At 34.1% G+C, this 24863-nt stretch overlaps 3 protein-coding genes across 3 annotated transcripts; 1 reads left to right on the top strand and 2 right to left on the bottom strand.

Moving 5' to 3' along the window:
- Positions 1-11477: 11477 nt before the first annotated feature.
- Positions 11478-11957, bottom strand: LOC107424903 (soyasapogenol B glucuronide galactosyltransferase). Its single transcript, XM_016034790.3, has one exon. It carries the CDS (start codon positions 11955-11957, stop codon positions 11478-11480), a length of 480 nt encoding a protein of 159 aa, XP_015890276.3.
- Positions 11958-16445: 4488 nt separating this feature from the next.
- Positions 16446-17195, top strand: LOC132804465 (secreted RxLR effector protein 161-like). The gene has a single exon (XM_060818868.1). The coding sequence runs from the start codon at positions 16446-16448 to the stop codon at positions 17193-17195; it is 750 nt and encodes a 249-aa protein (XP_060674851.1).
- A 4397-nt stretch (positions 17196-21592) lies between these two features.
- LOC107424902 (soyasapogenol B glucuronide galactosyltransferase) lies at positions 21593-23501 on the bottom strand. The gene has a single exon (XM_048478874.2). The coding sequence runs from the start codon at positions 23367-23369 to the stop codon at positions 21780-21782; it is 1590 nt and encodes a 529-aa protein (XP_048334831.2). The 5' UTR covers positions 23370-23501; the 3' UTR covers positions 21593-21779.
- Between the last annotated feature and the right edge of the window lie 1362 nt (positions 23502-24863).

The following is a 24863-nucleotide window of genomic DNA, read 5'->3' as shown; positions in this document are numbered from 1 at the left end:
TTCCTTTCGTAAGTGCAACCAAACCAATTCTCCTGGGTCAAACACTATTACAAGAAAATCTAGAAATACATGCTCATTATGGTAAAAATTACACTTTTTAAAGTTAGCAAACAATATTTCCCAAATTTTCAAATTGCCACTAAGTAAAGCTCTCAACAATGCAGATAAAGTTCTATTCAATAAAGACATCTTTAAATAAGTATCCTTAAAATTCATGGTCAGCAATGATTTCTTATTCATAATTACTTTATTAACATCACCAAAGCTAAGATAAAAATTTATATTTTTCCTTTCTTGTCTTCCTTTTCCTTTCTCACTCACGGCCATCTCACCTTCCTCACTCTCGGCTTTTGCACCAAATTTCTCACTCTTGGTTTTATTAAAATTTTTCCACACAACCTGAGTATTAGAAGACTTACCTTGGACAGCAAGCTCACCTTTTCCCTCTTGATTGGATGGTAGTCCACTTGGAATTTCATTTGGGAAGACATCTCCAAATTCCTTCAAAAGAGAAATCATTGAACTTGGCAATTCAAGTTCTTCAATGTTAGTTTGATCATTAAAATAATTTTCTTTATAAATCATGACCAGAAAAGGTTTCTTACACTCAATAACCTTATTAATATCCCTTAAACTCAAACAAAAGTTGCTACTTGATATTTCTTTTCTTTCTTTTTCTTTTTCTCTCTCGGATTGGCGCAAACCTTTGGATTTCCCTTCCTTCTCCAAGCTCTCGGGTTTGCCACTTTCTTTCCCCTCTCTTTCAGTTTTTCCTTGATCTTTCCACTCAATATGAGTCTTAGAAACCTTACCTTGATCAACAACCTCATTCTTACCTTCTTGAAAGGATGGTGAAGCTGTTGGTGCCATACTTGCTTTTTCCTTGAGCTTTTCGGCTTCTCTCCTTTGTTGCATTTGTAATTGGTCTTTGTAAACCTCTTTAGGAGATAATGGTTCCAGATTGACCTTCTTCCTTTTAAACCTAAAAATAATACTATTTTCTCGACCAAAATGAGTAGCATCTTTATCAAATTGCCATGGTCTACCTAATAGTATATGTCCAGCAATCATGGGTACAATATCACATAAAACTACATCCTCATATCTACCTATATTAAATTTTACTTTGGCTTGTTTATTTACTTTCATCTCACCACTATCATTAAGCTATTGTAATCTATATGGTTCAGGATGTTTTATTGTTTTTAAGCCCAATTTATCAACTACAAGGTTACTTATTACTTTAGTACAACTTTTACTATCAATAATCATACTACAAATCTTACCTTGAATTTCACATCGGGTGTGGAAGATGTTCTCTCTTTGAATTTCATCCTCATCTTTGTATGCAGCAAGTACTCTCCTAGAAGGCAAGTTTAATTCAGCATTGGATGCTTGCAAGGTTTCGGGTTCATCCTCTAAGTCCTCCTCCTCTTGCTTGGCTTCATCCTCAATTTCTTCACTTTCCAATTCTAGCTCGTCATTACCCTTTAACACCATGATTCTTTTATTCGGGCATTGGCTAGCAATGTGTCCTCCTCCCTGGCACTTAAAACACACAACATCATGAGTTCTAAAAGGTTTAGGATCTAGTTTTACCTCATTCTTTGGTGCTTGGACATATTTGATTCTAGTCTCCTTCCTTGGCCAGTTTGAACTTTCTTCTTTGACTTTCGGCTTTGGCGTGCTTTCATAGATGGGATTGTTCCTCCAGCCACTTAAATTGGACCTTCCACTGTTGGAAACACCTCCAAACCATGATCTTACACCCCTCCTCTTGAATTGATGCTCTAATTTAATAGCCACATGCAACATCTCCTCCAATTCCACATATTGTTGAAATTCCAGTTGATTGGCTATTTCACGATTCAAACCACCAAGAAACCTTGCCATGGTTGCTTCCCTATCTTCATTCAAGTTCAGTCTCATCATAAGCATCTCCATCTCCTTGTAATAATCCTCCACGGATCCATGTCCTTGAGATAAAGATTGAAGTCTTTGATGCAGCAACCTATGATAGTGTGATGGTACGAATCGCTTCCACATGGCTCCTTTCATTTGTCGCCATGTAGTAATCAAGTCATCACCAACTCTCCTTCGGGTATTTTGCTCATTGGTCCACAATTGGAGTGCATAATGGCCAAACTCCATTGCTGCCAATTTCACCTTCTTAGCCTCCGAATAATTATGGCGATCAAATATCATCTCCATCTTTTCTTCCCACTCCAAATATGCTTCGGGGTCACTTTTTCCCATGAATGGTGGGATGTTGATCTTGATATTGCTAAGATTGTCATCTATTCCTTCCCTCCTATACCTTCCACGGCCAGCTTTCTCTTGGACAGCAAAGGTTTCGTCCATGCCTTTCCCAAAGTCTCCACCGAATGGCTCCTCATCAAATTCTTCTCTCGGTCTCTTGTGACCTCCTCGTCCTCCATGGAATTCTTACCTATTTCTTGTGTTCGGAATTCCTTGGGAAACTTCTAGCCTTCCCATCCTTTGATTCACATGCTCAACTTGAGCACTAACCCGCTGTATTGACTCCAAAACAACTCTCATGTCCACTTGGTCTCCACTCCCGATAGCTCGGGCATAGCCATGGAATGCTACGGACTCCTCCTCATTGATCCTCAAAGGTGGATCTCCTCTCCTCATTCTTGATTCTGTCATGTTAGTATAATAATGCAATAAAAATAAAATAGGACCTTACCAATTTCAGTCCCTTACGTGTTTCACTCAAATAAGGACTCGACACTCGTGTTTGCACACTTGTTTAGGTTTTACCATCTTTTAAGCTCGCACTCTCTTGCCTTTTTCCACTCCAAGAATTATCTCAAAGTTCTAGTTAAACACACTTAAATACAGCAATTAGATCACAAGTATGTTTTAATTAAACCTATCAACAAAACAGTAGCAAAAAGTAGGCAATTCCGAAAGAATCCAACAAATCCTAATTTTTCGGCTTTCTAGACAAGAAAACACAAAATAATGGGAAAACGTTGGAATTTTTGAAAACTACACCAGATGGTAGTAGTTTATGAGTCCAAGAATAAAATTATGGCAAAGGAAAGTCAAATTCAACAAGAATCAAGTAGAACAACAATATTGAATGATTGTTGGTTGTGTTCTTAGTAATCAAAGCTTTTATGTATCAATTCCTTTAGCAATTTTAATCCAATTTTTTATTTTTTTTTCTCTGCAACAATAATAATCTCCAACAACTCCAAATATTGAAAAGATGACCAACAAATCAGCAGCTACAAGAAATTCCCAGCAACAAACTTCAACACCAAATTTAACCCAACCGAATTTTTTTTTTTTTTTTTTTAGTTCGGGTTTCTTCTTTCTTTCTTTTTAAAAAAAAAAAAAAAAATACTCACTGAATATCAACACAACTGCAGTAGCAAGAAGAAACAACAAACTTGCAATTCCAACTCCTAATAATCACCAAACCCGTGACAAGAACAAAAGTGCAGTTTTTTTTTTTTTTTTTTTTTAAAGTTGTTGCCGCAAGTCACCTTCTGTTTTTTTTTTTTTTTTTTTTTTTTGTTTAAATGTATGAATGCAAATATTTAATACTAAAACAGCAAAGAAAAAATCCACAAAAACAAAAATTACCAAGAACAAATATGAAAAATCAACCAACAAACAAGGAAACAAAGATATGGTAAAACAAGGAAACCTAATTCAACTAGGAATGAGTTTTTGTTTTTTTTTTTTTTTAAAGAGATGCTGAACGTGTATGGGATAGATGCAACCTTAACCTAATGCTAAAATTGCAGAATAACACAAAAACAAATAAAGCAAATAAAGATAGATCAAACCTGAACAAAATTTAGCTCTGATACCAAATGATACGAACCTAGGACGACCTGCTCCTAAACCCGTATTATATTAGCCCGGATCTCAATTAAGTTCAAGTTCTAATGGAATGGACCTCAACACCTAACCAACCTGTGGTTAGAAACCTTGGTATAATGTAGACGCCACAATAGGGGATGGAAAACCTATTGATAAGTCAAGCTAAAACAACCAATTCTCTAATGGTGTTTTAGGTGTTCTCAAAGAACAAAGAGATAATTATTCTCACAAGTCTTTTCTCAATCAAATCAAAGTTGTATTCTTATTGAAAAATAAGCCTTTAAATAGGCTACAAAGCCATGAAATAAAACCCTAGAACATAAAGAAAACCGGCCACCACACATAAAGAAACCTAGTTGGCCGAAACTATACTTCCTTTCCTAATCTAAGTTTGATTAATTAATTCCTTTACATTAAATTAGGAATTAATTAATTTACAATGAAAAGAATAAAATAAAAACCTTCCTAAAGTTATTTGTCCAAAAAATAAATAAATAAAAGACAAAAAGTAATGGTAGTTTCCTAAAACAAAAAGTAAAAACAAATTAAGAAACTAAGAATGCTAGCCATTTGATCAAGTTGACTTTGATCAATCTTTGACCTCTTTGAGCTTCAAATCAGCTTCTAGATTCTTTCTAGGATGCCAGATAAGCTGAATATGAAGTCCCACACGTTGCCCATGCTTGGAAAAATAAGAAAAGGCTAATACAGTAAAATACAGTAAAGCCAGCAAGCAATACAGCAAATTCGGCCAAATTATTGATGCTGTCCGTACAAGCCCTTTTTGATTGCATTTGAGGCTGCTTTAACTTGATTCCATGACCTCTTAGGCATATGTATTGAACCCATAAAGCGTTGGAACCATTTCATACTTCCCGGACTCCAAAAATGTACCAAAACCGTCACCCGGGTCTGTATCGGCTTCCACCACTTGGATGCTTCGAATAGGCTTTGTATCTTCAAGTATGGACAAGCTCTGTTGAGATTGATTACCCTCTGTATAAATACTCCCAGGTTGCCCTTAAATCTCTTAATTTGAGCTCTTGTGATTGGCCTAGTCTTCATCCGTGTCGAGTCAGCACCCCAGCGGGGTATCGGTTGAGCGGCCTCAGGCGGAATCACATCACATACTTCTTAATACAATACTCGGCGCAGAGAGAAATATAGCTGCTACCACGAAAGCCTAACCTTGGAATCCCGAGCTTATTTGCGACATCCAAGGTCCAAGGATAGAACGTGTCGGTGACAATACAATCAGGTCGCATATCGTGAAATAGTTGCTCGATTGGTTTTCGAAGAAGTTGCAGGGCATGAGCGAGTGCACGGGTCATCTCCATGGAAGTGATGTTGTTGAAGTTTTCGATACCATCCGGGAGGCCAACCTCGGCCGATGGGAATGGGAAGGTGTGGATTCTGATAAGGCGACCGGAGTTGAAATCACGGTCGATGTTGTTCCAGAACAGAGCGGCGTTGGCTGGGGTGAGGATGATGGTAACATCCACACCATGTTTGGCAAATACTCTGGCCTCCTCTACCATTGGGATCATGTGGCCCGGAGTTGGTAGTGGAAAGAAAAAGATTCGTAATAATTGGTCAATTTCTGAACCCATGATTAGTCTCTCTCTGTTTAGCAGATAACAAAACCAAATAGAGAAATAGAAAGATGGAATAGTATGAACTAATAGGTGTCCTTTCAATACACATATATACAACTAAATATATCTACACCAAAATATGGCTTTCTTGAAAGAGGTTCTTAAGTTGCCATTCCACAGATACTATCGGCACCTTATTTATTAAAAAAACTTTGTTTTTTACTTTCAGTTTTTATTTATTAATGCTGTTACTGGAATTACTATTATACTTATTGAATTTTGGATCGTCTCCTTGGCATTTTCTACTATTTATTTAATCATGAGTTGTGTTCCAAAAAATAAATAAATTTATATTTAATGATTTGTTATATTGAATAACATCATCAATAATAAATAATATGTTTATTTTTTGTTATTTATTTTATTTTATTTTATTTCTGTTGTAACTGTATTCTTCTTTAATTAATAGTTGCCATTTTTTTCATGAGCAACTTGTTTTTGTTTTGTGTTTTTTTTTTATTTTTTATTTTTTATTTTTTTATAGTTTTGGCTACCTCAAAATTTTATGCTTTTGAATTTTATATAATATGAAATGTAAATACGTTATAATAAAATAATAGAAAGATCATGACGGAGAAGACAATATATATACGTGATACTTTATATTTTCTTTCCTTTCATTTATCTTATCTTTTTGTACTTTAATGACATAAATGAATAAGCAAATCAGTTCAATGGTTAAGATTCTTCCTCCCTTTACTCTTCCATTTTCATTTTTTTTCTTCCATTTATTGATGCTTTAAATATTATTTAACTAGATAGACTTTTTAAAATAAATTGCCAAGATATAAAATAGCTCTCTATAAATATTAATATAGCGGAAAATATTTTTCTTTTGACCAATAATAAAATCTATATCATTACTAAAAAAAACTAAAACAAGTTCGAGAAATAAAAAAAAAAAAATTCTTTTTAAAAATTTATGATGTATTAAACAATTCTTACAAAAATATATTCAAAAAAATTAAAAAGAGTTTAATACATTCTTTGATAGATATGTACTTTTCTTTAAAATTCGTTACTTTTTTTCTTTGATAAATTATTTGATACATACGTAAAAAGAGCCTTTTTTTTTTTAACAAAATATTTACAAATCATTTGATGGTCAAAACTACAAAAATATTTGTGGCTATACTTTTATGTGTAATTTTTTTTTTTTTTGTTTCTATAGTGAATAACGTTATTCTTTGAAAATATTTGTTTTGTATTTTTTTTTTTTACGGTATTTGTCCATAACTTTTAATTTTTTTTAATTATTTTCAAAAATAACCTTTCATACTTTTGTAGAAATATCACAATGTTTTATGTTTGAATATGTTAAGATATTAACTTAATGAATAATAACCATATTTATTTTTGCAAGAGAGAAATAACCAAATTTATATGGCAAAGGTTAAATGCACAGAGGATCCTTATCCATTTCATGCAATATCCTGTAGCGTGATTAACTATTAATTTAGAGTAAAACTTTGCTAAATTTATAGCTTGCACTACTCTACTATATATATTCAAAGCAAATTTCTAGTACTCTTGGAATTCCAATCAATTCCCAACTAACATAGCACGTGCATATGGGATCCACATGTTGGGTCCAATAATTGTGGGTTGGAAGTACCAATTCCCTAGAGAATTGTATAATTTTTTCCTACCATTCCATGACTTAATTAATAATTGAAGCTATTCATGAGAATCCGTGGTGGCATCTCTATCTTATCCGGAAATCAAGGCAGCAAAATGACATCGAGTTCAGTGGACTTGTAAGGTCCATAAACCCTGATGCAATGCTCTGCACAAAGTGAAAAATGACTAGTACGGAAAATGCAGGAATCCTTAATGCTTATCCGGAATATTTTGAAAATTCATGATAATTCAAGAGAAATCTAGAGGGATCTGAAGATTCTAGAAGCTTTTAGGTAAGAGAATTTTAGAAAGTTATAGATGATTCAAGAGAAGTCTAGAAGATTCTAGATAACTCAAGAGATCTCTGGAAAGTTCTAGAATACTATAGAACAATTTAGGATTTATGTACCTTTTTAAAACATTCTAGGATTATGTAGTCAGATGGCTTTCTAGAATAGTTCATAGAAATATCTAGGAGAATTATGTAGAATCTTATCTAGGATAGTGCCATGTATACAATATCTAGAATGTTGTATCTTGTACTACATACCAAGCCCTCTATATAAAGGGAGTGAACCCTCATTTGTAAATAGAACCAAGAATCCACACATTCACTTGTAAAGCTCTCTTTTAAACAATATACTTTCATTCTCCCAAACTCTCTTTTGTGCTCTAGTTTTCTTTGCTTAGCTTTCACCTCTTGTGAACAAAAGGCTTACTTAGTTGCAATAAAGAGTTGGAATAGCAACTAAGGACGCACGGCTTGAAGGGTAAACAAATAAGTCCGTGATACTAGGAACTTCGAGCTTGCTAGCCACTTCCAGACAAAGATCTAACTTAGAAAATTCAAAATACAGTTTCATGGACGACACTCAAAACCCTCATTGTTGCTTTGTGCTGTCATCTGATTATGGGTGTCCAAGATACAATCCTATTTTGTATCCTTTATTTCTCCATGTCATCTGCAATCTTTGATGGCATAATTATATTAGCATCCAATATTTAAAAAAAAAACTACAAAAGATTGAGAAGTACTGCTAGAGACAAGGATCTATCATAACAAAGAACTTTGCACATGCATGTACGTATATGCTTTAACTTACTATATCATTCCATGACTTGATGTATAAGGGCTTCATCCTTTAATCCGGAATCAGTTTGAGATAAATCACCGTGGGGATTCAGAAAATTTTTATCACTTAATTTTTTTTGAAATTCTAAACTACCATTTTACCTTAATCTATTGAGATCCTGCCTCCGCACCCGGGAATTACTATTATATTTACTTGATTTGGGATCGTCCCCTTGGCATTTTCTACTAGTTTATGTCTCAAATTCAACCTATTTAATGATTTATATTGTATCACAGCATCAATAATTAATAATATATATATATATAAATATTTATTTTAGAATATATGTTTATTTTTATTATTTTTTATTTGACTGTATGTTTGTTTAATTAATTGTTGCGATTTTTTTTTCACTGGCAACTTGTTTTGGTTTTCTTTCCTTTTTTTTTTTTTTTTTTTTTTTTTGGCTTTTGGATATCTCAAAATTTTATATTTTTGATATATATATATATATATATGTATGCATAATGTGAAAATTGAATACGTTCAAATAAAATAATAAATATAATCATGTCAGAGAAGACAAGATACGTGATACTTTATTTACTTTCGTTTCATTTTTTTCACTTCTCTTCTCAGTTCCATATTCCATGCAAAGTCCTAAAGCATGTGTTTTGACCCAAAAAAAATATATATACATATTTAATAGCTTTGGTTAAAGGATTTTTGAGAAATTGATAATGGATTTTTGTCAAATTCCCTTATTGATGGCTTTGTGAAACAAATGATGGCTAATTGTCTTGGTTAATGGGTTTAAGAAAATGAATTGGTTGATGAGTTCTAAAAAAATGCCTTGGCTGACGGATGTTAAAAATTTGTTGGCTAATGAGAACGACGTGGCTAATGGTTTTAAAAATATGTTGGGGCTAGTGAGTTTTGGAAATTCGTTGGTTGATGGATTTTAGAAATTGTTTGGCTGATGGGTTGTAGAAGAAACTTAACTAATGGGGTAATGGTGGTGGACCCAATGTAAAATGGAACTTTGTCAACTAGCCAAGGTATACTTCTTTAGCTAGATGTCTTTTCTTCAATTGATTTATGGGCACTGGCTGGTAACTTTTGGCTGATATGGGTGGCCAGGAGGGTTTTAGAAAAAAGTTGAATAGCTTGAGGAGAGAAATTATTATTGGAAAAATTATTTAATAGGATGGATTGACCACATTAATTATAAATCTGTCTAATTATATTAACCATATTAGTTTTTAAAATTCATAACTTGGCTAAATATGCATATGGTATATAACGTGGCTGAAATTTAATGTGGCAAAATGGATATAAAAACAACTTGGCTAAGTTAAAGAGTTGGTTGAATGGCTTTGGACAAACACGTGGCTCGCTGGTTGGCTGCTTGGGTACAATGATAAGCCAAATGAGTTTTCATGAAAATCAGGTGGCTGCTGGTCGCTTTGAAGTGGAGTTGGAAAACTGAAATTAATTAGTGGCATTTGAAATTCACTAGGCTGAATGGTGTGTGTGTGTATATATATATATATATATATATTTAAAAAGTATGGCTGAAGGCTTTTAGAAAATAGAAATAGCTGATGGTTTACATAATATGGCTGAAGGCTTTTAGAAAATAGAAATAGCTGATGGTTTACATAATATATATATATATATATATATATATATTCCGTTATTCATATTTTTGTGTGTTAGTATTAATAATTAATTAATTAAACAAATTAATTTTTAAGGGGATATATTCAATTTAGAGTTTTGATGGATTTAAAATGAGTTATGAACTTTAAAAGATTTTATATTTTGTTATGGAATTCTCTAAATTTCATAAAACTTTTGTAAAAATCCAATGAAATCTTTGGGTTTAAGGCTGGATTTCATATTGATAATTTTTTTTTCACAATTTCACTGTTAAAATCCTTTTAAATCTATTAAAATCCATCATTTTTTAAAGCTTTTTAAAATCAATGATTTTTTGAATATCACCGGTTTTTTAAAAAATTCTATAAAGTTATAATTAAATATATTTAAATTCTAATGGACTTTTATAAAATCTATCAAAATCTGAATTGAATATCATTAGACTTGTATGGATTTTTTTAAAATCTAAATCAAATAACTCTAAACTTTTAAAAGCTTTTAAAATCCTTTAAATTCTATATTAAATACACCATAAAATTTGTTTTTTTAAAAATAAATTTTCATTGATTTTTTTATGAATTTTTATTAATATTCGATATTTCCGTGGATGTTTTCATATTTTAAACCTTTAATATTTTCATTGATATTAAATTTTGAATTTTATACCCAGCCAAATTTTTTAATATGATTAAAAATAGAGTTCTACTTGAATTAAAACTTTTACACTCATTGAGCATCTAAAGTTATAAATGCAAGGCTTCACCTTCAACAAACAATTTCTCCTCATGGAATCCTTTTTTTATTTTTATTATTATTATTATTTTTCTTTGCAACTTCCATTGTTTAGTTTTTAGCTTTGCTCAATTTTTTTTGGGTCAATTTTTTATTTCTATAATCTTTAATTTAGTTTTCCTTTCTTGTTAACTTTCATTCTCAATTATTAAAGTCCTTTCATTTAGGCACTAAAAAGAACCTTTCAGGATTTTTTTTTTGTCATTTGGTTTAATTATTTTTATTTATTGAAAATTTTGTTTATTATTGTATTAATTTTGGGATTTGGGGACAATCGCATATAGGATTCCTACAAGTTATTTTAACCAAACAGCATCTTTTGCTATTAATTTATTAATTCAAAGTGAAACTTTGATATTAAATGGTTAGTGTGTTTAAGTAGTATTATATATAAGTTCCTTTAGGTTTGTTTTGTTTGCTTGTTTGCTATTAAAGAAGTGAAACTTTACTAAGTGTATAACTTCTAATACTCTACAATTTGGCAAAAAAAGATATAAATAAACAAACTCCCAATACTCTACTGCTCAAGCAAATTTCCAGTGTTTCTGGAATACCGATTCCCAACTAACATAGCATATATATGTGGGATCCATTTTACTGTAAATTGGGAGTGCCAACTCCCTAGAGTTTTGTGTATTTTGTACTACTATTCCATGACTTAATTAATAATGGCAATTAAATTCACAAATCCGGACCAAAACACAACAGGAGAAACTGCTAGTATGTTTAGAGAAAATCCCAAAAAAAAGAAAAAAAGAAAAAAAAGAAAAATCACACAGCAGAAGAAAAACTCTAGAACACATCTAACAACGTCCTAGTCTGTTATTTTCCTGACCTTCATTAACTTTAACTCGTTTATCAAAGCCATGAGGTTAGCATGAGATGAACCCCGGACCTCCACAGCCTTGTTTGCTGCATCTTGAAGCTTTATCACTCTTTTCCTCATCTCTAATTCCTCTTCTCCATCACCCGTCAACACCCTCACTGCCTTCTCAATCTCCTCTCTCTTCATCACCATCGTCTCTTCTTGCCCATAGTTTCTCAATTCCTTCACTCCTACCGCCACACCAATTCTCAGTACATCGGTCAGAAGCTTCTCATTGTAAAATTGCTCCACAAACACAGGCCAAGTGATCATCGGCAGCCCGGCATTCACTCCTTCGAGTATTGAATTCCAACCACAATGCGTCACCATTCCCCCAATTGCTGGATGACCCAAAATGAGCATTTGGGGTGCCCAGTCCTTTATTATAAAACCCCTTTGAATGGATAACCAGAAGAACTTCAAGACCATGAGCGATTTCTCTAAGCTGGGTGGCCGAGAACTTGGTTAAACTCCCAAAGTTGATATAAATCACCAAGTTATCCTCTTTAGAATTTAGCCATTCAAAGACTTCATCATGTCCATCTCTGCCAGTGTTGAAGTATATTAGTTAGAGTTAGTGACGTGGCAATGTTGGTTAATAAAACAGTTGTTTGTTTTGGCAAGTTGTCAAGTTGTTAGTACAGGTCAGCAGTTGTTAGTTATACTACCTGTATTAATAGTGTTTTCACATGTATTTTTTTTTTTTGGAAGTGAAAATCAATTACAGTTTTACAATTCTGTTTTTCTTTCTTTCTATCTTTCTCTCTTCTTTCCTTCGACATTTTCTTTTATTTTCCTTCTATCCAAACACAACTTTTACATGGTATCAGAGTGAGATTGACGATCCAGTAAAAAAAAAAAAGGAAAATTCAGGAGTTTCGAACGTCATGAACTCGTTTGCAAGTCTGATTTCTGATAAGAATGAAAATTCTTTGGTTACAATATCTCCATTTTCTAGTAGCATTCTGAAGCTTAACAGTGAAAATTTCTTGGTGTGGAAGTCACAAATTCTTCCTATATTACGAGGTCACAAGCTTGATAAGTTTGTACTGACTGATGAGCCAGAGTTCATGCAAGTATTTGTGTTTAGTGATGTAGAGGTTAATGATCACAGTTTGTCTAAGTTTTCTGTTGAACAGCAAGTTTGGATTTTGCAAGATCAGCTACTGCTAGGCTGGTTGACTACTGCAATTGAAGTTGAAGAGCTTGCAGATCTAGTAGGATTGAAAACCTCAAGACGTTTGTGGATCACAATTGAGGAAACTTACTCTTGTCATTCTGAGGTTTTTATATTGCACCTTCGAAATGAGTTACAGACAACCAAGAAAGGCTCAATGAAAATTCTAGATTATTGCAAAAAGATGAAGAAAATTGCTGACAAGATGTGTTCTGGTGGTTTTCTGGTCTCTGAGAAGGAATTAGTTATGTGCATCTTGAATGGCTTAGGGCCTGAATTTGAAACAGTTCGTGTAAACTACACTAGTAGACCTCCTTTACCTAGCCTTCAAGAGGTAAAGCATTTTCTCTCTCATTATGAAACAACTATTGAACAGAATAATACTGTGGCTATGTTTCATTCTGCAAATCTGGTGTCTGCTTTCAATAATCAGTTGAATTTAGGCTCTAGTAATACTCTACCATCATCATCTACTACCTTGAATACTTCTAATCATGCTAACTCATCCATTCATAAAGATTATAGTACTGGAAAGTCTGGTTTTTATGAAAGAGGGAGTTTTGAAGATTTTCGTGGTAGAGGTTACTATGGAAGAGGTAGAGGTAGAGGTCGAAACCATAGGAATTGGAGACCACAGTGTCAAATCTGTGGGATTGTTGGTCATCTGGCTAGTGTGTGTTACTACAGAGATTCAAATTCTGGAAATTCTGTTTTTCAAGGAATTCATGGACATAACTATGCACCTAATTCTGTTGGCTATAATGCTCAGTTCTCACAGTTGAATAATCCAGCAATGCTAAGTTCTTCTGTCTTTAATGGTTCTGGTTTAATGACTCGACCTATTGTTCCAACACACAATGGTGGCTTACCTATAAGTGCAGCTGGGTATAATTCTCTTGTTTCTTATCCACGAATGGTCACTAGAGAATTTCAAAGTGGGAATGGACAGATTATTCCTCATCAGAATTTTCACAATTCAGATATTAAGTCTGTTGGAAGTGAATATTCAGGACAAGCTTCTGCTAATGTTGTCACCACACCAGTTTTGGTTGGAGATCCAAATTGGTATTTGGATAGTGGTGCAACAAATCATGTTGTTGCAGATGGTGGTAATCTTATGCACCAGGTTGATTACAGTGGCAACGACAAGCTTTTAGTTGGCAATGGTCAAAGTCTTGACATTGCTAGTGTAGGTAATACACTGATTCCCTCTCTCACTTGTCCCAATTATGTTTTGTTGCTGCAAAATGTTCTCGTTGTTCCAACAATAGCAAAAAATTTGTTGAGTATATCAAAATTGGTATGTGACAACAATATAATAGTTGAATTTGATAAACATAATTGCTTCAATAAGGACAAACAGATGGGGAAGGTGGTGCTTCACGGATTACTTGAAGATGGACTTTACAAATTACAAATACCTTACAAGGACACAAGTCAAGATGTTGGGATTCTCCTTGGATCAAAGTCTACTGCCTTTAAGGAAACTGGTAGCTGCTTAGTAATGAATAAGGCAATGTGTGTACTATCTGGTGCTGTCTCATCTATACAAAAAGAGTGTCTTGTATCAAAAGATTGTCATTCTTCAGAAATTCATACAAATTGTACTACATATAGACCTGCTGGTGTGAGTTTACCTCTTTCTGATTCTACTAAGGAGTCAAATGTATCAGATTCCTCACAAACTGGTCAGTTGTGTTTGAATACTAGTTGTATTGATTTTGATGTACTGCACCAAAGGTTAGGACATGCTTCAGAGGCTGTCATAAACAAAGTGTTGTCTTTGTATAAACCAGATTTGCGTATAAATAAAAGTTTAGCTTTTTGTGAAGCTTGTCAGCTTGGAAAAAATCATCTCTGTCATTTTTCCTTGTCAAACTCGAAAGCTTCAGCTCCTCTTGAACTGGTACACACTGATGTTTGGGGACCTGCTGCAACAGTTTCTAAAGAAGGGTATCGATATTATATACACTTCATTGATGACTACTCCAGGTTTACTTGGATTTATCCCATGACAGTAAAATCAGAAGCTTTATCTATTTTTAAGCATTTTCATGTCATGGTGGAAAGATTGTTTGATACAAAACTTAAGGTGGTTCAGTCAGATTAGGGTGGTGAATACAGATGTTTTCTTCCTTACTTACAACAGGTTGGTATAAAGTTCAGGCATTCATGCCCTTACATGCATCAGCAAAATGGTAGAGCTGAGAGAAAACACAGACACATTGTTGAGGTTGGTCTGTCTTTTCTTGCTCAAGCACACATGCCACTTCTATACTGGTGGGAAGCTTTTACTTCAGCAGTTTATGTAATTAACAGGCTTCCAACTGCCATTCTTGATTTTCACAGTCCTTTTGAATTGCTGTTTAAGAAAGTACCTGACTATGATTTTCTAAAGGTTTTTGGAAGTGCTTGTTTTCCTTTCCTCAGACCTTTTCAGAATCATAAGTTTCAATTTCATACTGAGAAATGTGTGTTCATTGGTTACAGTGATGATCATAAAGGTTACAAATACATGTCTTCTTCTGGCAAGATTTACATTGCTCGAAGTGTAAATTTTAATGAAAAGGAGTTTCCTTTTTCTACTGGTTTCTTACAAACTAGTTCAGCAGATAAGTCTAAGCTTCACAAAACTCAGGTTTCAACAGCTCCTCTAGTCCTCATCAAATCATTGCCACAACATTGTGCTTCAGACTCAAATTTATCAACTAGAAGTTCCAGTTCAGTCAGCTTAAATAACTCTCCAACTCTGACTTCAGGAAATCATAATCAGTCTGACATACGTTTGGAATCTGAGTTGCCTATGGACCCTTTAGAGACTTCAACAACACTGTCAAACGTGAATCAAAATCCATCTCAGAAACTATTTCAATTCATCCTATGCAAACACGATCTAAGAGTGGAGTTTTCAAACCCAAAGTGTTTGCTCTTACTCAACATGCTGCAGATCCAGTTGATGTTGAACCAGTTAGTGTTACTGATGCTTTAACAAATCCAAGGTGGAAAGCAGCAATGGATCAGGAATATGGAGCACTTGTCAGAAACAACACTTGGTCTTTGGTTCCCTATCATTCTGGAATGAATCTCATTGGTCACAAATGGATTTTTCGAGTAAAAAGAAATGCTGATGGAACTGTTCAGAGGTACAAGGCAAGGTTTGTTGCAAAAGGGTTTCATCAACAACCTGGCTTTGACTTCAATGAAACTTTTAGTCCAGTGATAAAGCCTACCACTATATGATTAGTGCTTAGTCTTGCTATTTCACACAACTGGGAGGTAAGACAACTAGACTTTAATAATGCATTTCTTAATGGTGATCTTCAAGAAACAGTTTATCTCACTCAACCACAAGGATATGAGGATAAACAATTTCCAACACATGTGTGTCAGCTTCATAAGGCTTTATATGGCCTTAAACAAGCACCACGTGCTTGGTTTGAAAAATTGAAGGGTGCTTTCCTAAGCAAGGGTTTTGTTAATACAGTTTCTGACTCCTCTTTGTTTGTTTTGAAGACCAAAATTGCATAAACTTTAGTTTTGGTATATGTAGATGACATTATTGTCACTGGTTCTAATGGAGAGTAGCAATTAAGCAACTTATCTCAGATTTGAATTCTCAATTTTCTCTTAAAGACTTGGGACACTTGAGTTACTTTCTTGGTATTGAAGCTACAAGAAACAGTAAGGGTATGCTGTTAACCCAGACAAAATATATACTTGATTTGCTTAAAAAGACTAAAATGGATGGAGCTAGGCCCTCACCATCACCTATGGTTTCTAATAAGCCTTTATCTCTAGAAGAGGGAGATATTTTGTCAAATCCTGAGTTGTATCGAAGTACCATTGGTGCTCTTCAATATCTTACATTGACCAGACCTAATATTAGTTTTACAGTGAATAAACTCAGTCAATTTGTGCAAGCTCCAACATCTTTACATTGGGATGCTTGTAAACGATTGTTAAGATACTTAAAAGGCACTGCAACACATGGCTTGTTCATCAAGTCAACAATGAAACTTGTTGTTCATGGATTTTCAGACTCAGATTGGGCAAGTGATCGAACAGACAGAAGATCAACAAGTGGTTATGGAATTTTTCTAGGTTCAAATCTTATTTCATGGAGGTCCAAGAAGCAGCAAGTTGTAGCTTGTTCAAGCACTGAGGCAGAGTATAGAGCCCTGGCTCACATCACCTCAGAACTATGTTGGTTACAAAACTTGATCAAGGAGCTGGAACTTCAGTTACCAATTCCTATAGTTTGGACTGACAGTCTTAGTGCAGCAGCTTTAGCAGAAAATCCAGTTCTACATCAAAGGACCAAACATATTGAGATAGATATGCATTTTGTCAGGGATAAAGTCTTGGAAAAATCTCTCCAAATTCGATATGTGCCTACTCGAGATCAGGTTGCTGATGTGTTTACAAAGAGTTTAGGAACTTCCAGGTTTCTCTATCTAAAGAATAAGCTTGGAGTTGTTCAGACTACTTAATTCGAGTATTTTGGAGTTTCAATTCATTCTCTGACTTACTTAACACTCAGAAAAACACTCAGCAAAAAGGGAGTTTTTCTGCAACGTGGTTCACTTCTTATGTGCTGCAACTTCTGCTGATTTACTATTTTTCAAACTCCCATTTTGTTTCATCTGGTTTAACAAAATACGAGTTTGAGGGGGAATGTTGAAGTATATTAGTTAGAGTTAGTGACGTGGCAATGTTGGTTAATAAAACAGTTGTTTGTTTTGGCAAGTTGTCAAGTTGTTAGTACAGGTCAGCAGTTGTTAGTTATACTACCTGTATTAATAGTGTTTTCACGTGTATTTTTTTTTTTTGGAAGTGAAAATCAATTACAGTTTTACAATTCTGTTTTTCTTTCTTTCTATCTTCTCTCTTCTTTCCTTCGATATTTTCTTTTATTTTCCTTCTATCCAAACACAACTTTTACAGCCAGCAATGTTAAACCTCTCTGCCTTGTCTGAAACATCCCAGTTTACCCATAAAGAAACCGGTCCGACACTCCAAGCCTTCAATCCCATTGTAGTTTCGAAATACTCCTCGTAACCATTCTCTAGCTCGTGAAAGCTGTTCATGAGAATCCCATAACTTTTTTTTTTCAGCTTCTCACATGATTTCCATCCGACGTGTGAAATCCGTGGTAGTTCTACAACTTCTACTCTATTCTGGTAGTTTCGAGATTGGCATCTCTATCGTATCCGGAAATCCAGGCAGCAAAGCGACATCGGATTCAGTGGACTTATGAGGTTCATGAACTCTAATGCAATGCTCTGCACAGACTGGAAAAATGACTAGTTCCACGAAAGGCTAACCTAGGAATTCCGAGTCTAGTAGCCACTTCCAGACTCCAAGGAAAGAACATGTCGGCCACAATACAGTCCGGTCGCATTTCTTGGATGAACTGCTCAATTGGATTTTGAAGTAATTGCATTCCTTGAAGGAGAGCACCACACATTTGCAAAGAAGTTACGGTCTTAAAGTTTTCGATGCCGTCAGGGAGACCAACTTGGGCTGATGGGAATTGAACAACATGGATTTTGATCCGGTGGCCGGAGTTAAAATCGCGGTCTATGCTTTTTTGGAAAAGAGCTGCATTGGCTTGAGTGGTGATAATGATACATCAACACCGTATTTAGCAAATACTCTGGCCTCGTCTACTATCGGAATCATATGACCCGGTCTGATCCCATAATAATAATTGTTTTCTTTCAGTGGCAGATCGAAAGAATATAATGTTTTTATTTTGGGTGAGTAGAAATAGAATGTTGTTCTTTGAAATGTAAAACAAACTTAATTTTTTTTTTTTTTAATTTGTAGTTAAGCAATAGTTAAGGTTCCTTATCGGTAACATTGTTTCTTTCTTTTCCGATTTGTATTCTGTTTGTCATCTTGTATTGCTGAATTTTTAAAATGACAACCTAAATATTGATTTCAGATCACATCATTGATATAATAAACAATAAGAATATGAACAATATCCCAAATATGGTATTTTAATTCTTTGAATATATATATATATATATATATATATATAGCTCTCCGAAGGGAACCCTTTATTTAATAACTACTTTTTTTGGTTTTTCGTTCACTGGCCATATCGATTTAACAAAAATCCTTTTTAATATATATATATATATATATATTTTAACAAAAATCCTTTTTAAAATAAAAATTTGGCCTGCCTGCATGTGTTTTAGCCGTTTAAATATCAGTGTCGACCCCAATTTAACGTTGATGTTATAATTTATTTATTTATTTTTACTAGGAAAAAGCCATCCAACACACATGTAACACATATGTCGATAAACAAATCCAACACGCGTGTAACACATGTGCCGATAAACAAACATACAAGTAACACATCATAACAAAAGGCATGGACAAAATAAAGGAAAAAGTATAATCAAAGACACTCTGGGATAAGATGTATAAAGTTGCTTATTTTTATTTCATCCAAATATATATTTTTTTTTTATAAAACAAAAAAAATCTAATTGTAGTCCCAATAAATTTTATACAGTTCTATTATAAATTTATATATTTATTTTTATATAAAATTATTATTAAGGACAATCATTAATTTGATTTATAGAGTGCGATTAAATATTTTCTAAGATGATTATATGTATTTGATTGAATAATTTTTTAGATATTCAGAAGTATTTGACTAAGTATGTTTGAAGTTGTTCAGAAGTTTAGGATTGAACAACCTAAAAAAATAATTTTTTTTAAAAGATAAATACATTTTAGTACTCTCTGTAATAAAAAAAGTTTCAATTAAGTTTTTTTAAATTAATTTTGACAAATTCATATCCCCTAAATGAAAATTTACTTCAATGTAGTCCAATTACGTTTAAATTAACGAATTCTGTCAAATTTGGATTACGTGCACCTCACGTGACCCCCAAAATATTTTTTTTCTTTTTTTTCCTGAATTTTCATCTCTTTAAAAAGAAAAAAAAATTCTTATTTTAAAAAAGAAAAAAACCAAAATGTCCACGACCCACCGTTTTGCACACCAAGGAAGAAGATGGACAAGACAATGTTTGAAGCTGAAGCATTAGGAGATGAAAGCCTTATTCAGGGACTGGAAGAAAATGAGATTGATCCTCACCAAGTCACAACCCAGGTTATGAACACCATTCTTCACATTTCTGTGAGTTTCAATCGAATGGGAGTTTCGAAAGGAGTTCTTCGCTTATGTCCATTTCTCCTTTACCAAGAAAATTCTAATGGCGACACTCCTTTGCATATAGCCGCAAAAATTGGGAGCCTAGAAATGGTTGAACTTCGTCTCATAGGAGTTTCTAATAAAGACATTGAAAGCCAAGTACAGGCTAATCTTTTAAGGAAGAAGAACTTGAACCAGAGAGACACCGCTTTACATATTGCTGTGAAAAATGGCCACTTTGCTGTTGCAAAGCTGCTGATGGAAAAAGATGCAGGGCTGTTGGGTTTGGTGAATGAAGCTAATGAATCTCCACTTTTTCTTGCTGTTGAAGGGGCTTTTCTAGATATTGCACCACACATTTTACAACATTTTCCTTCAGCTCCTTGCGGTGGCTCCAATGGAATGAATGCTTTGCATGCTGCAGTGATTCGTATCCATCATGGTGACCATATTATTGACCATTAATTCGTTACATGTATGCTGAGTTCATAACTAATCTCACTTCCTTTGAAATGTTACAGGTCAAGTGTTTGGATATCGAGCTCCTAATTTATCTGTGGGAAACTCTGACGGCAGTTAATTGGCTTTCTTTTGTATGCAGGAGATCAATGCATTAACAGAGGATATAAGGCCTCCGTCCAGCCAACACAAATGGGTAAATTAATTGTCTAAAGTACTAAATTAATGGTGCGTCATGGATATTTTGTTTTTCTTTTCTTTTTTTTTTTTAAATAATAATAATTTTTTTTAGAGAGACGAAAATTCAGGGGGAAAAAGAAAAAAGGAAAAAAATATTTTGGAGGGTCACATGAGGCGCACGTGATCTAAATTTGACGGAGTCTATTAATTTAAATGTAATTGAATTATATTGAAATAAATTTTTACTTAAGAGGTATGAATATGTTAAAATTAATTTTAGAAGGCTTAATTAAAATTTTTTTAATTATAGAAGGTACTGAAGTGTATTTATCTTTTTTTTTTTTAAAGATATTCAAAAGCAAATAATCAAACAACTTTTAAAATATTTAGAAATATACAATTGAATATTTTTAATATTGTTTAAAAATATAAAATTAAATACTCTAAAAAAATATCTTATTCACAATGTTTGACGGTTTAAAAAAAAAAAACATTTTGGATCAAAATGTGAATGTTTGTAGCTAATTTAAGAATCAAAACAAATATATAAAGTTTTTTTAAAATTTTAAATATTTTGTTAATGATGTATAAAGATGAAACTGTTTAGAATTCCATTAAAACTACGAAAAGAACTTCTTTTATTTACATATTAGATTTATTTTATATTTGAAAAAAACATCCCATTGTAATTTTATTTTATTTATATTTATTTATTCATTTTTTTTTTAGGTAAACTTTTTTCGCATTCACCCCTCATACTACGGTCAAGTAATGCGATCATCTTACTCAATCCTGAGAAATTTTAAAGGACATATTTACACCTATAAATGTATAATTGACCCAAAAAAAATATTATCTAACATTTACTTTATATTGAATGAGAAAAAAACACTTTTTTGTAATTTTATTTTTATTTTACAGTAAAGTTGCATAAGAATAATAAGTAGCAAGCAGCATATAACCGTGGAGAAAACAATGACTTTAAGTGCGCACTCTCTTGACAAAGTTGGCCAGCTCGCGTGGTCCAGCGCCACTACCTGAGCCACAGTTGCGGGTGTTCGAGTCGCGGGTGGGGAGGGCATAGGGGACAGCCCAAAAAAAAAAAAAAAAGTGCGCACTCTCTTCTATAGGAGACCAGGAGAAATTGACTTTTCAAAGTAATAATAATGATGTTCTTTCCATTCACCAAAAAATAATGAAGTTCTTTCCATTTTCAAATGACTATAGTACACATCAAACTGGTCCTACTCTGTTAGTTCCTGATCTTGAGCGCCTTTAACTCGTTGATCAAATCCATGAGGTTGGTTTGAGATGAACCTCCAATCTCCACAGCCTTGTTTGCAGCGTCTTTCAGCTCACTCACTCTCTTCCTCATCTCAGCTGCTTCTTCTCCATCACCCATCAACAACCTCACTGCCTTCTCAACCTCCTGTCTCTTCACAACCTCTGTTCCTTCGTATCCCCACTGTCTCCATTCTTTCAGTCCCAAAGAAACACCAACTCTCACCACATCAGTCACAAGCTTCTCGTTGAAAAATTGCTCTGCAAACAGAGGCCAAGTTATCATCGGCAGCCCTGCATTTATTCCTTCAAGTATTGAATTCCAACCACAATGTGTCAAAAACCCTCCAGTTGCTGGATGGTCCAAAATCACCATCTGCGGTGCCCAACCTTTTATTATAAAACCCCTTTTGCTTCCCCTCATTCTCTCTTCGAATCCTTTGGGAAACACTTGTTTGTATTCATCAGTCTCTTTCTTTCTGATTACCCAAATGAATGGGTGACCAGAAGCTTCAAGACCATGAGCTATTTCTTTAAGCTGGGTAGCTGGAAACATTGTCAAACTCCCAAAACCAACATAAAGAACAGAGTTGTCCTGTTTAGAATCCAGCCAATCGATGATTTCATGTTCTTCTCCATACTCACAAGCAATTTTATGCCTCTCTGCTTTGTGGGTAAAATCCCGGTTGACCCATAAAGAAACGGGTCCTACGCTCCACGCTTTCAATCCCATGCTAGTTTTAAAATACTGTTCGTAATCGTTTTCAAGCTCGTGGAAGCTATTCATTAGCATCCCATAGCTTCTCTGCTCAGAATCTACCACGGCATCCATCAATGGTGTGAAATCATTTGTGGTTATACTCCAATCTGGCAATTGCGATATCAGCATCTTTATCTTATGTGGCAATCCGGGCAACAAAACGACATTGGATTCTGCGGACTTGTGAGGTTCGTGGATCTTGATGCAATGCTCCGCACACATTGAGATATGGCTCATACCACGAAAACCCAGTCGAGGAATCCCCAATTTATTAGCCACATCAAGTGTCCAGGGGTAGAACATGTCGGAGACGATACAGTCCGGTCGGATTTCATGTAAGAGTTGCTCAATTGGTTTTTGAAGTAATCCCAAGCCTTGGAAGAGTGGGACACCCATATTCATGGAAGTGATGGTGTTGTAGTTTTCAATTCCATCAGGGAGGCCGACTTGTGCTGATGGGAATTGAAGGATGTGGGTTCTGATCTTGTGCCCGGCTTCAAACTCTCGGTCTATGATTTTCTGGATGAAGGATGCATTGCCCTGGGTGATGATTATTGTAACGTCCACACCACGCTTGGCAAAGAGTCTGGCTTCGTCTATCATGGGGATCATGTGGCCTGGAGCTGGTAATGGAAAGAAAAATATTCTTAACTGGTCAGACTCTGAGCCCATGGTGATTTTCTGTGGGATAGAGCAGATTATTGAAAAAGAAAAAACATAAATTAAATTGAAAAAATATGAGTTAAATTGTGTTGTTTTCAATACATATATATATACATATATATATATATATATATACATACACACACACACACACAACAAAATCTCAGCTCCCTCCTTAGTTTTGAAGGTTTTGTGGAGTTATTTACCATACAGTATATACTGTCGGCAGTATATACTGTCGGCAGCCTCGTCTATATACACTTTTGCCCACTTCCGTTTGTACTTTTCTTTTTAACTTTTATCTTATTGTTGTTTTTATTTTTATTTAGTCATTCATAAATTTAAGTAGTTTCCATTGTCATATTCTATTTGTACATGTAACAATTTCGACCATCATTTGATTGGATTGTCTAAATTAAAGAACTTGATGGAACTCTCATGATCCGGACGTCACCATGGTAAATTATAGATAAATTAAAATACGTAATCTTCACCTGCTCATGAAAGCAATTCATGAGCATGTGATAAGTCTTTTCCTCTTATTCTCTCATGACGTCCGTCATATATGAGAAATCAGTCCTAGTTCTAGTCCATTCTGGTAATTGCGAGATCAGCATCTCTTTTATCTTATTGAAATCCATGACATCGAATTCAGCGGACTTATCATGAGTTTCATAAACTCTAATGAAATGCTCTGCACAGAGTGAAAAATGACCAGTGGTACCACGAAAGACGCGCCTAGGAATTGAATTCTGAGCTTAGGTGCAACTTCCAGACACCAAGGAAAGAACATGTCGGCCACAATACAGTACGGTCCAGTCGCAATTCTTTGATTAAATGCTCCGCGGGATATTATGTTGCTCTTAATGTTAGAAAGGGTTTATTATCAAAAGAGATTACCGACGAAGAGATTGAAAAAAAGAAAAAAAAGAAAAAAGAAAAATACAAAAACAGAAACTAAAACAAAAACATAATTTCCAGACTAGCATGTTGCACTTGGATTTGCTTAACAAACTTTGTGAAGACTAAGGCCACATATGAAGAACACGAACGAATTTTCTTCAAACAAACCTGCAAGGATTTAGTATTTTGAATATCATTTATTTTTGGCCGAAGAAAACCCAACCAGCATTACAAATATAACAAGGAAACATAGAGACTTGAAATTAGTACAGATTTTCATTTGCAGTATGACAAACATACGTATACATTAAAAAACAAACAAACAAACAAACAAACAAAACAAACCAACATATATGGATTCAATATTGATATTAAATTTGACCTCAAGACAGATGCTTGTCGTAATGTTTTTGTTTCTATTAATTATAATAAATCAATGTTATGTGTCAGGACCTTCCTTCATCCTTATGATGTATCCAAATCAATTGGTCAATCTTGGGAAGTCTAGAGTAGAGAGGGGGACAAAAAAAGTCAATGATCCCCCTTCAGCGGTAGGGTAAAGCCCGAACCATCACTTCGGAGACAATCATAAACGTTAAGATTTTTAAACTCCCATGACAGTAATGTTTCGGTTCTGGGCCACCACCAACTACTCAACATCGTTGGTATAATCATAAGCCCTTCACAACCACGTTATGAGATCATTATTATAACTCACAAAATACACAT

The sequence above is a fragment of the Ziziphus jujuba genome, chromosome 7 (genome assembly GCF_031755915.1).
Source record: "Ziziphus jujuba cultivar Dongzao chromosome 7, ASM3175591v1".
Classification (NCBI taxonomy): domain Eukaryota; kingdom Viridiplantae; phylum Streptophyta; class Magnoliopsida; order Rosales; family Rhamnaceae; genus Ziziphus; species Ziziphus jujuba.
The sequence above is the reverse complement of the archived record's forward strand: the minus strand, read 5'-3'. Positions and strand labels throughout refer to the sequence as shown.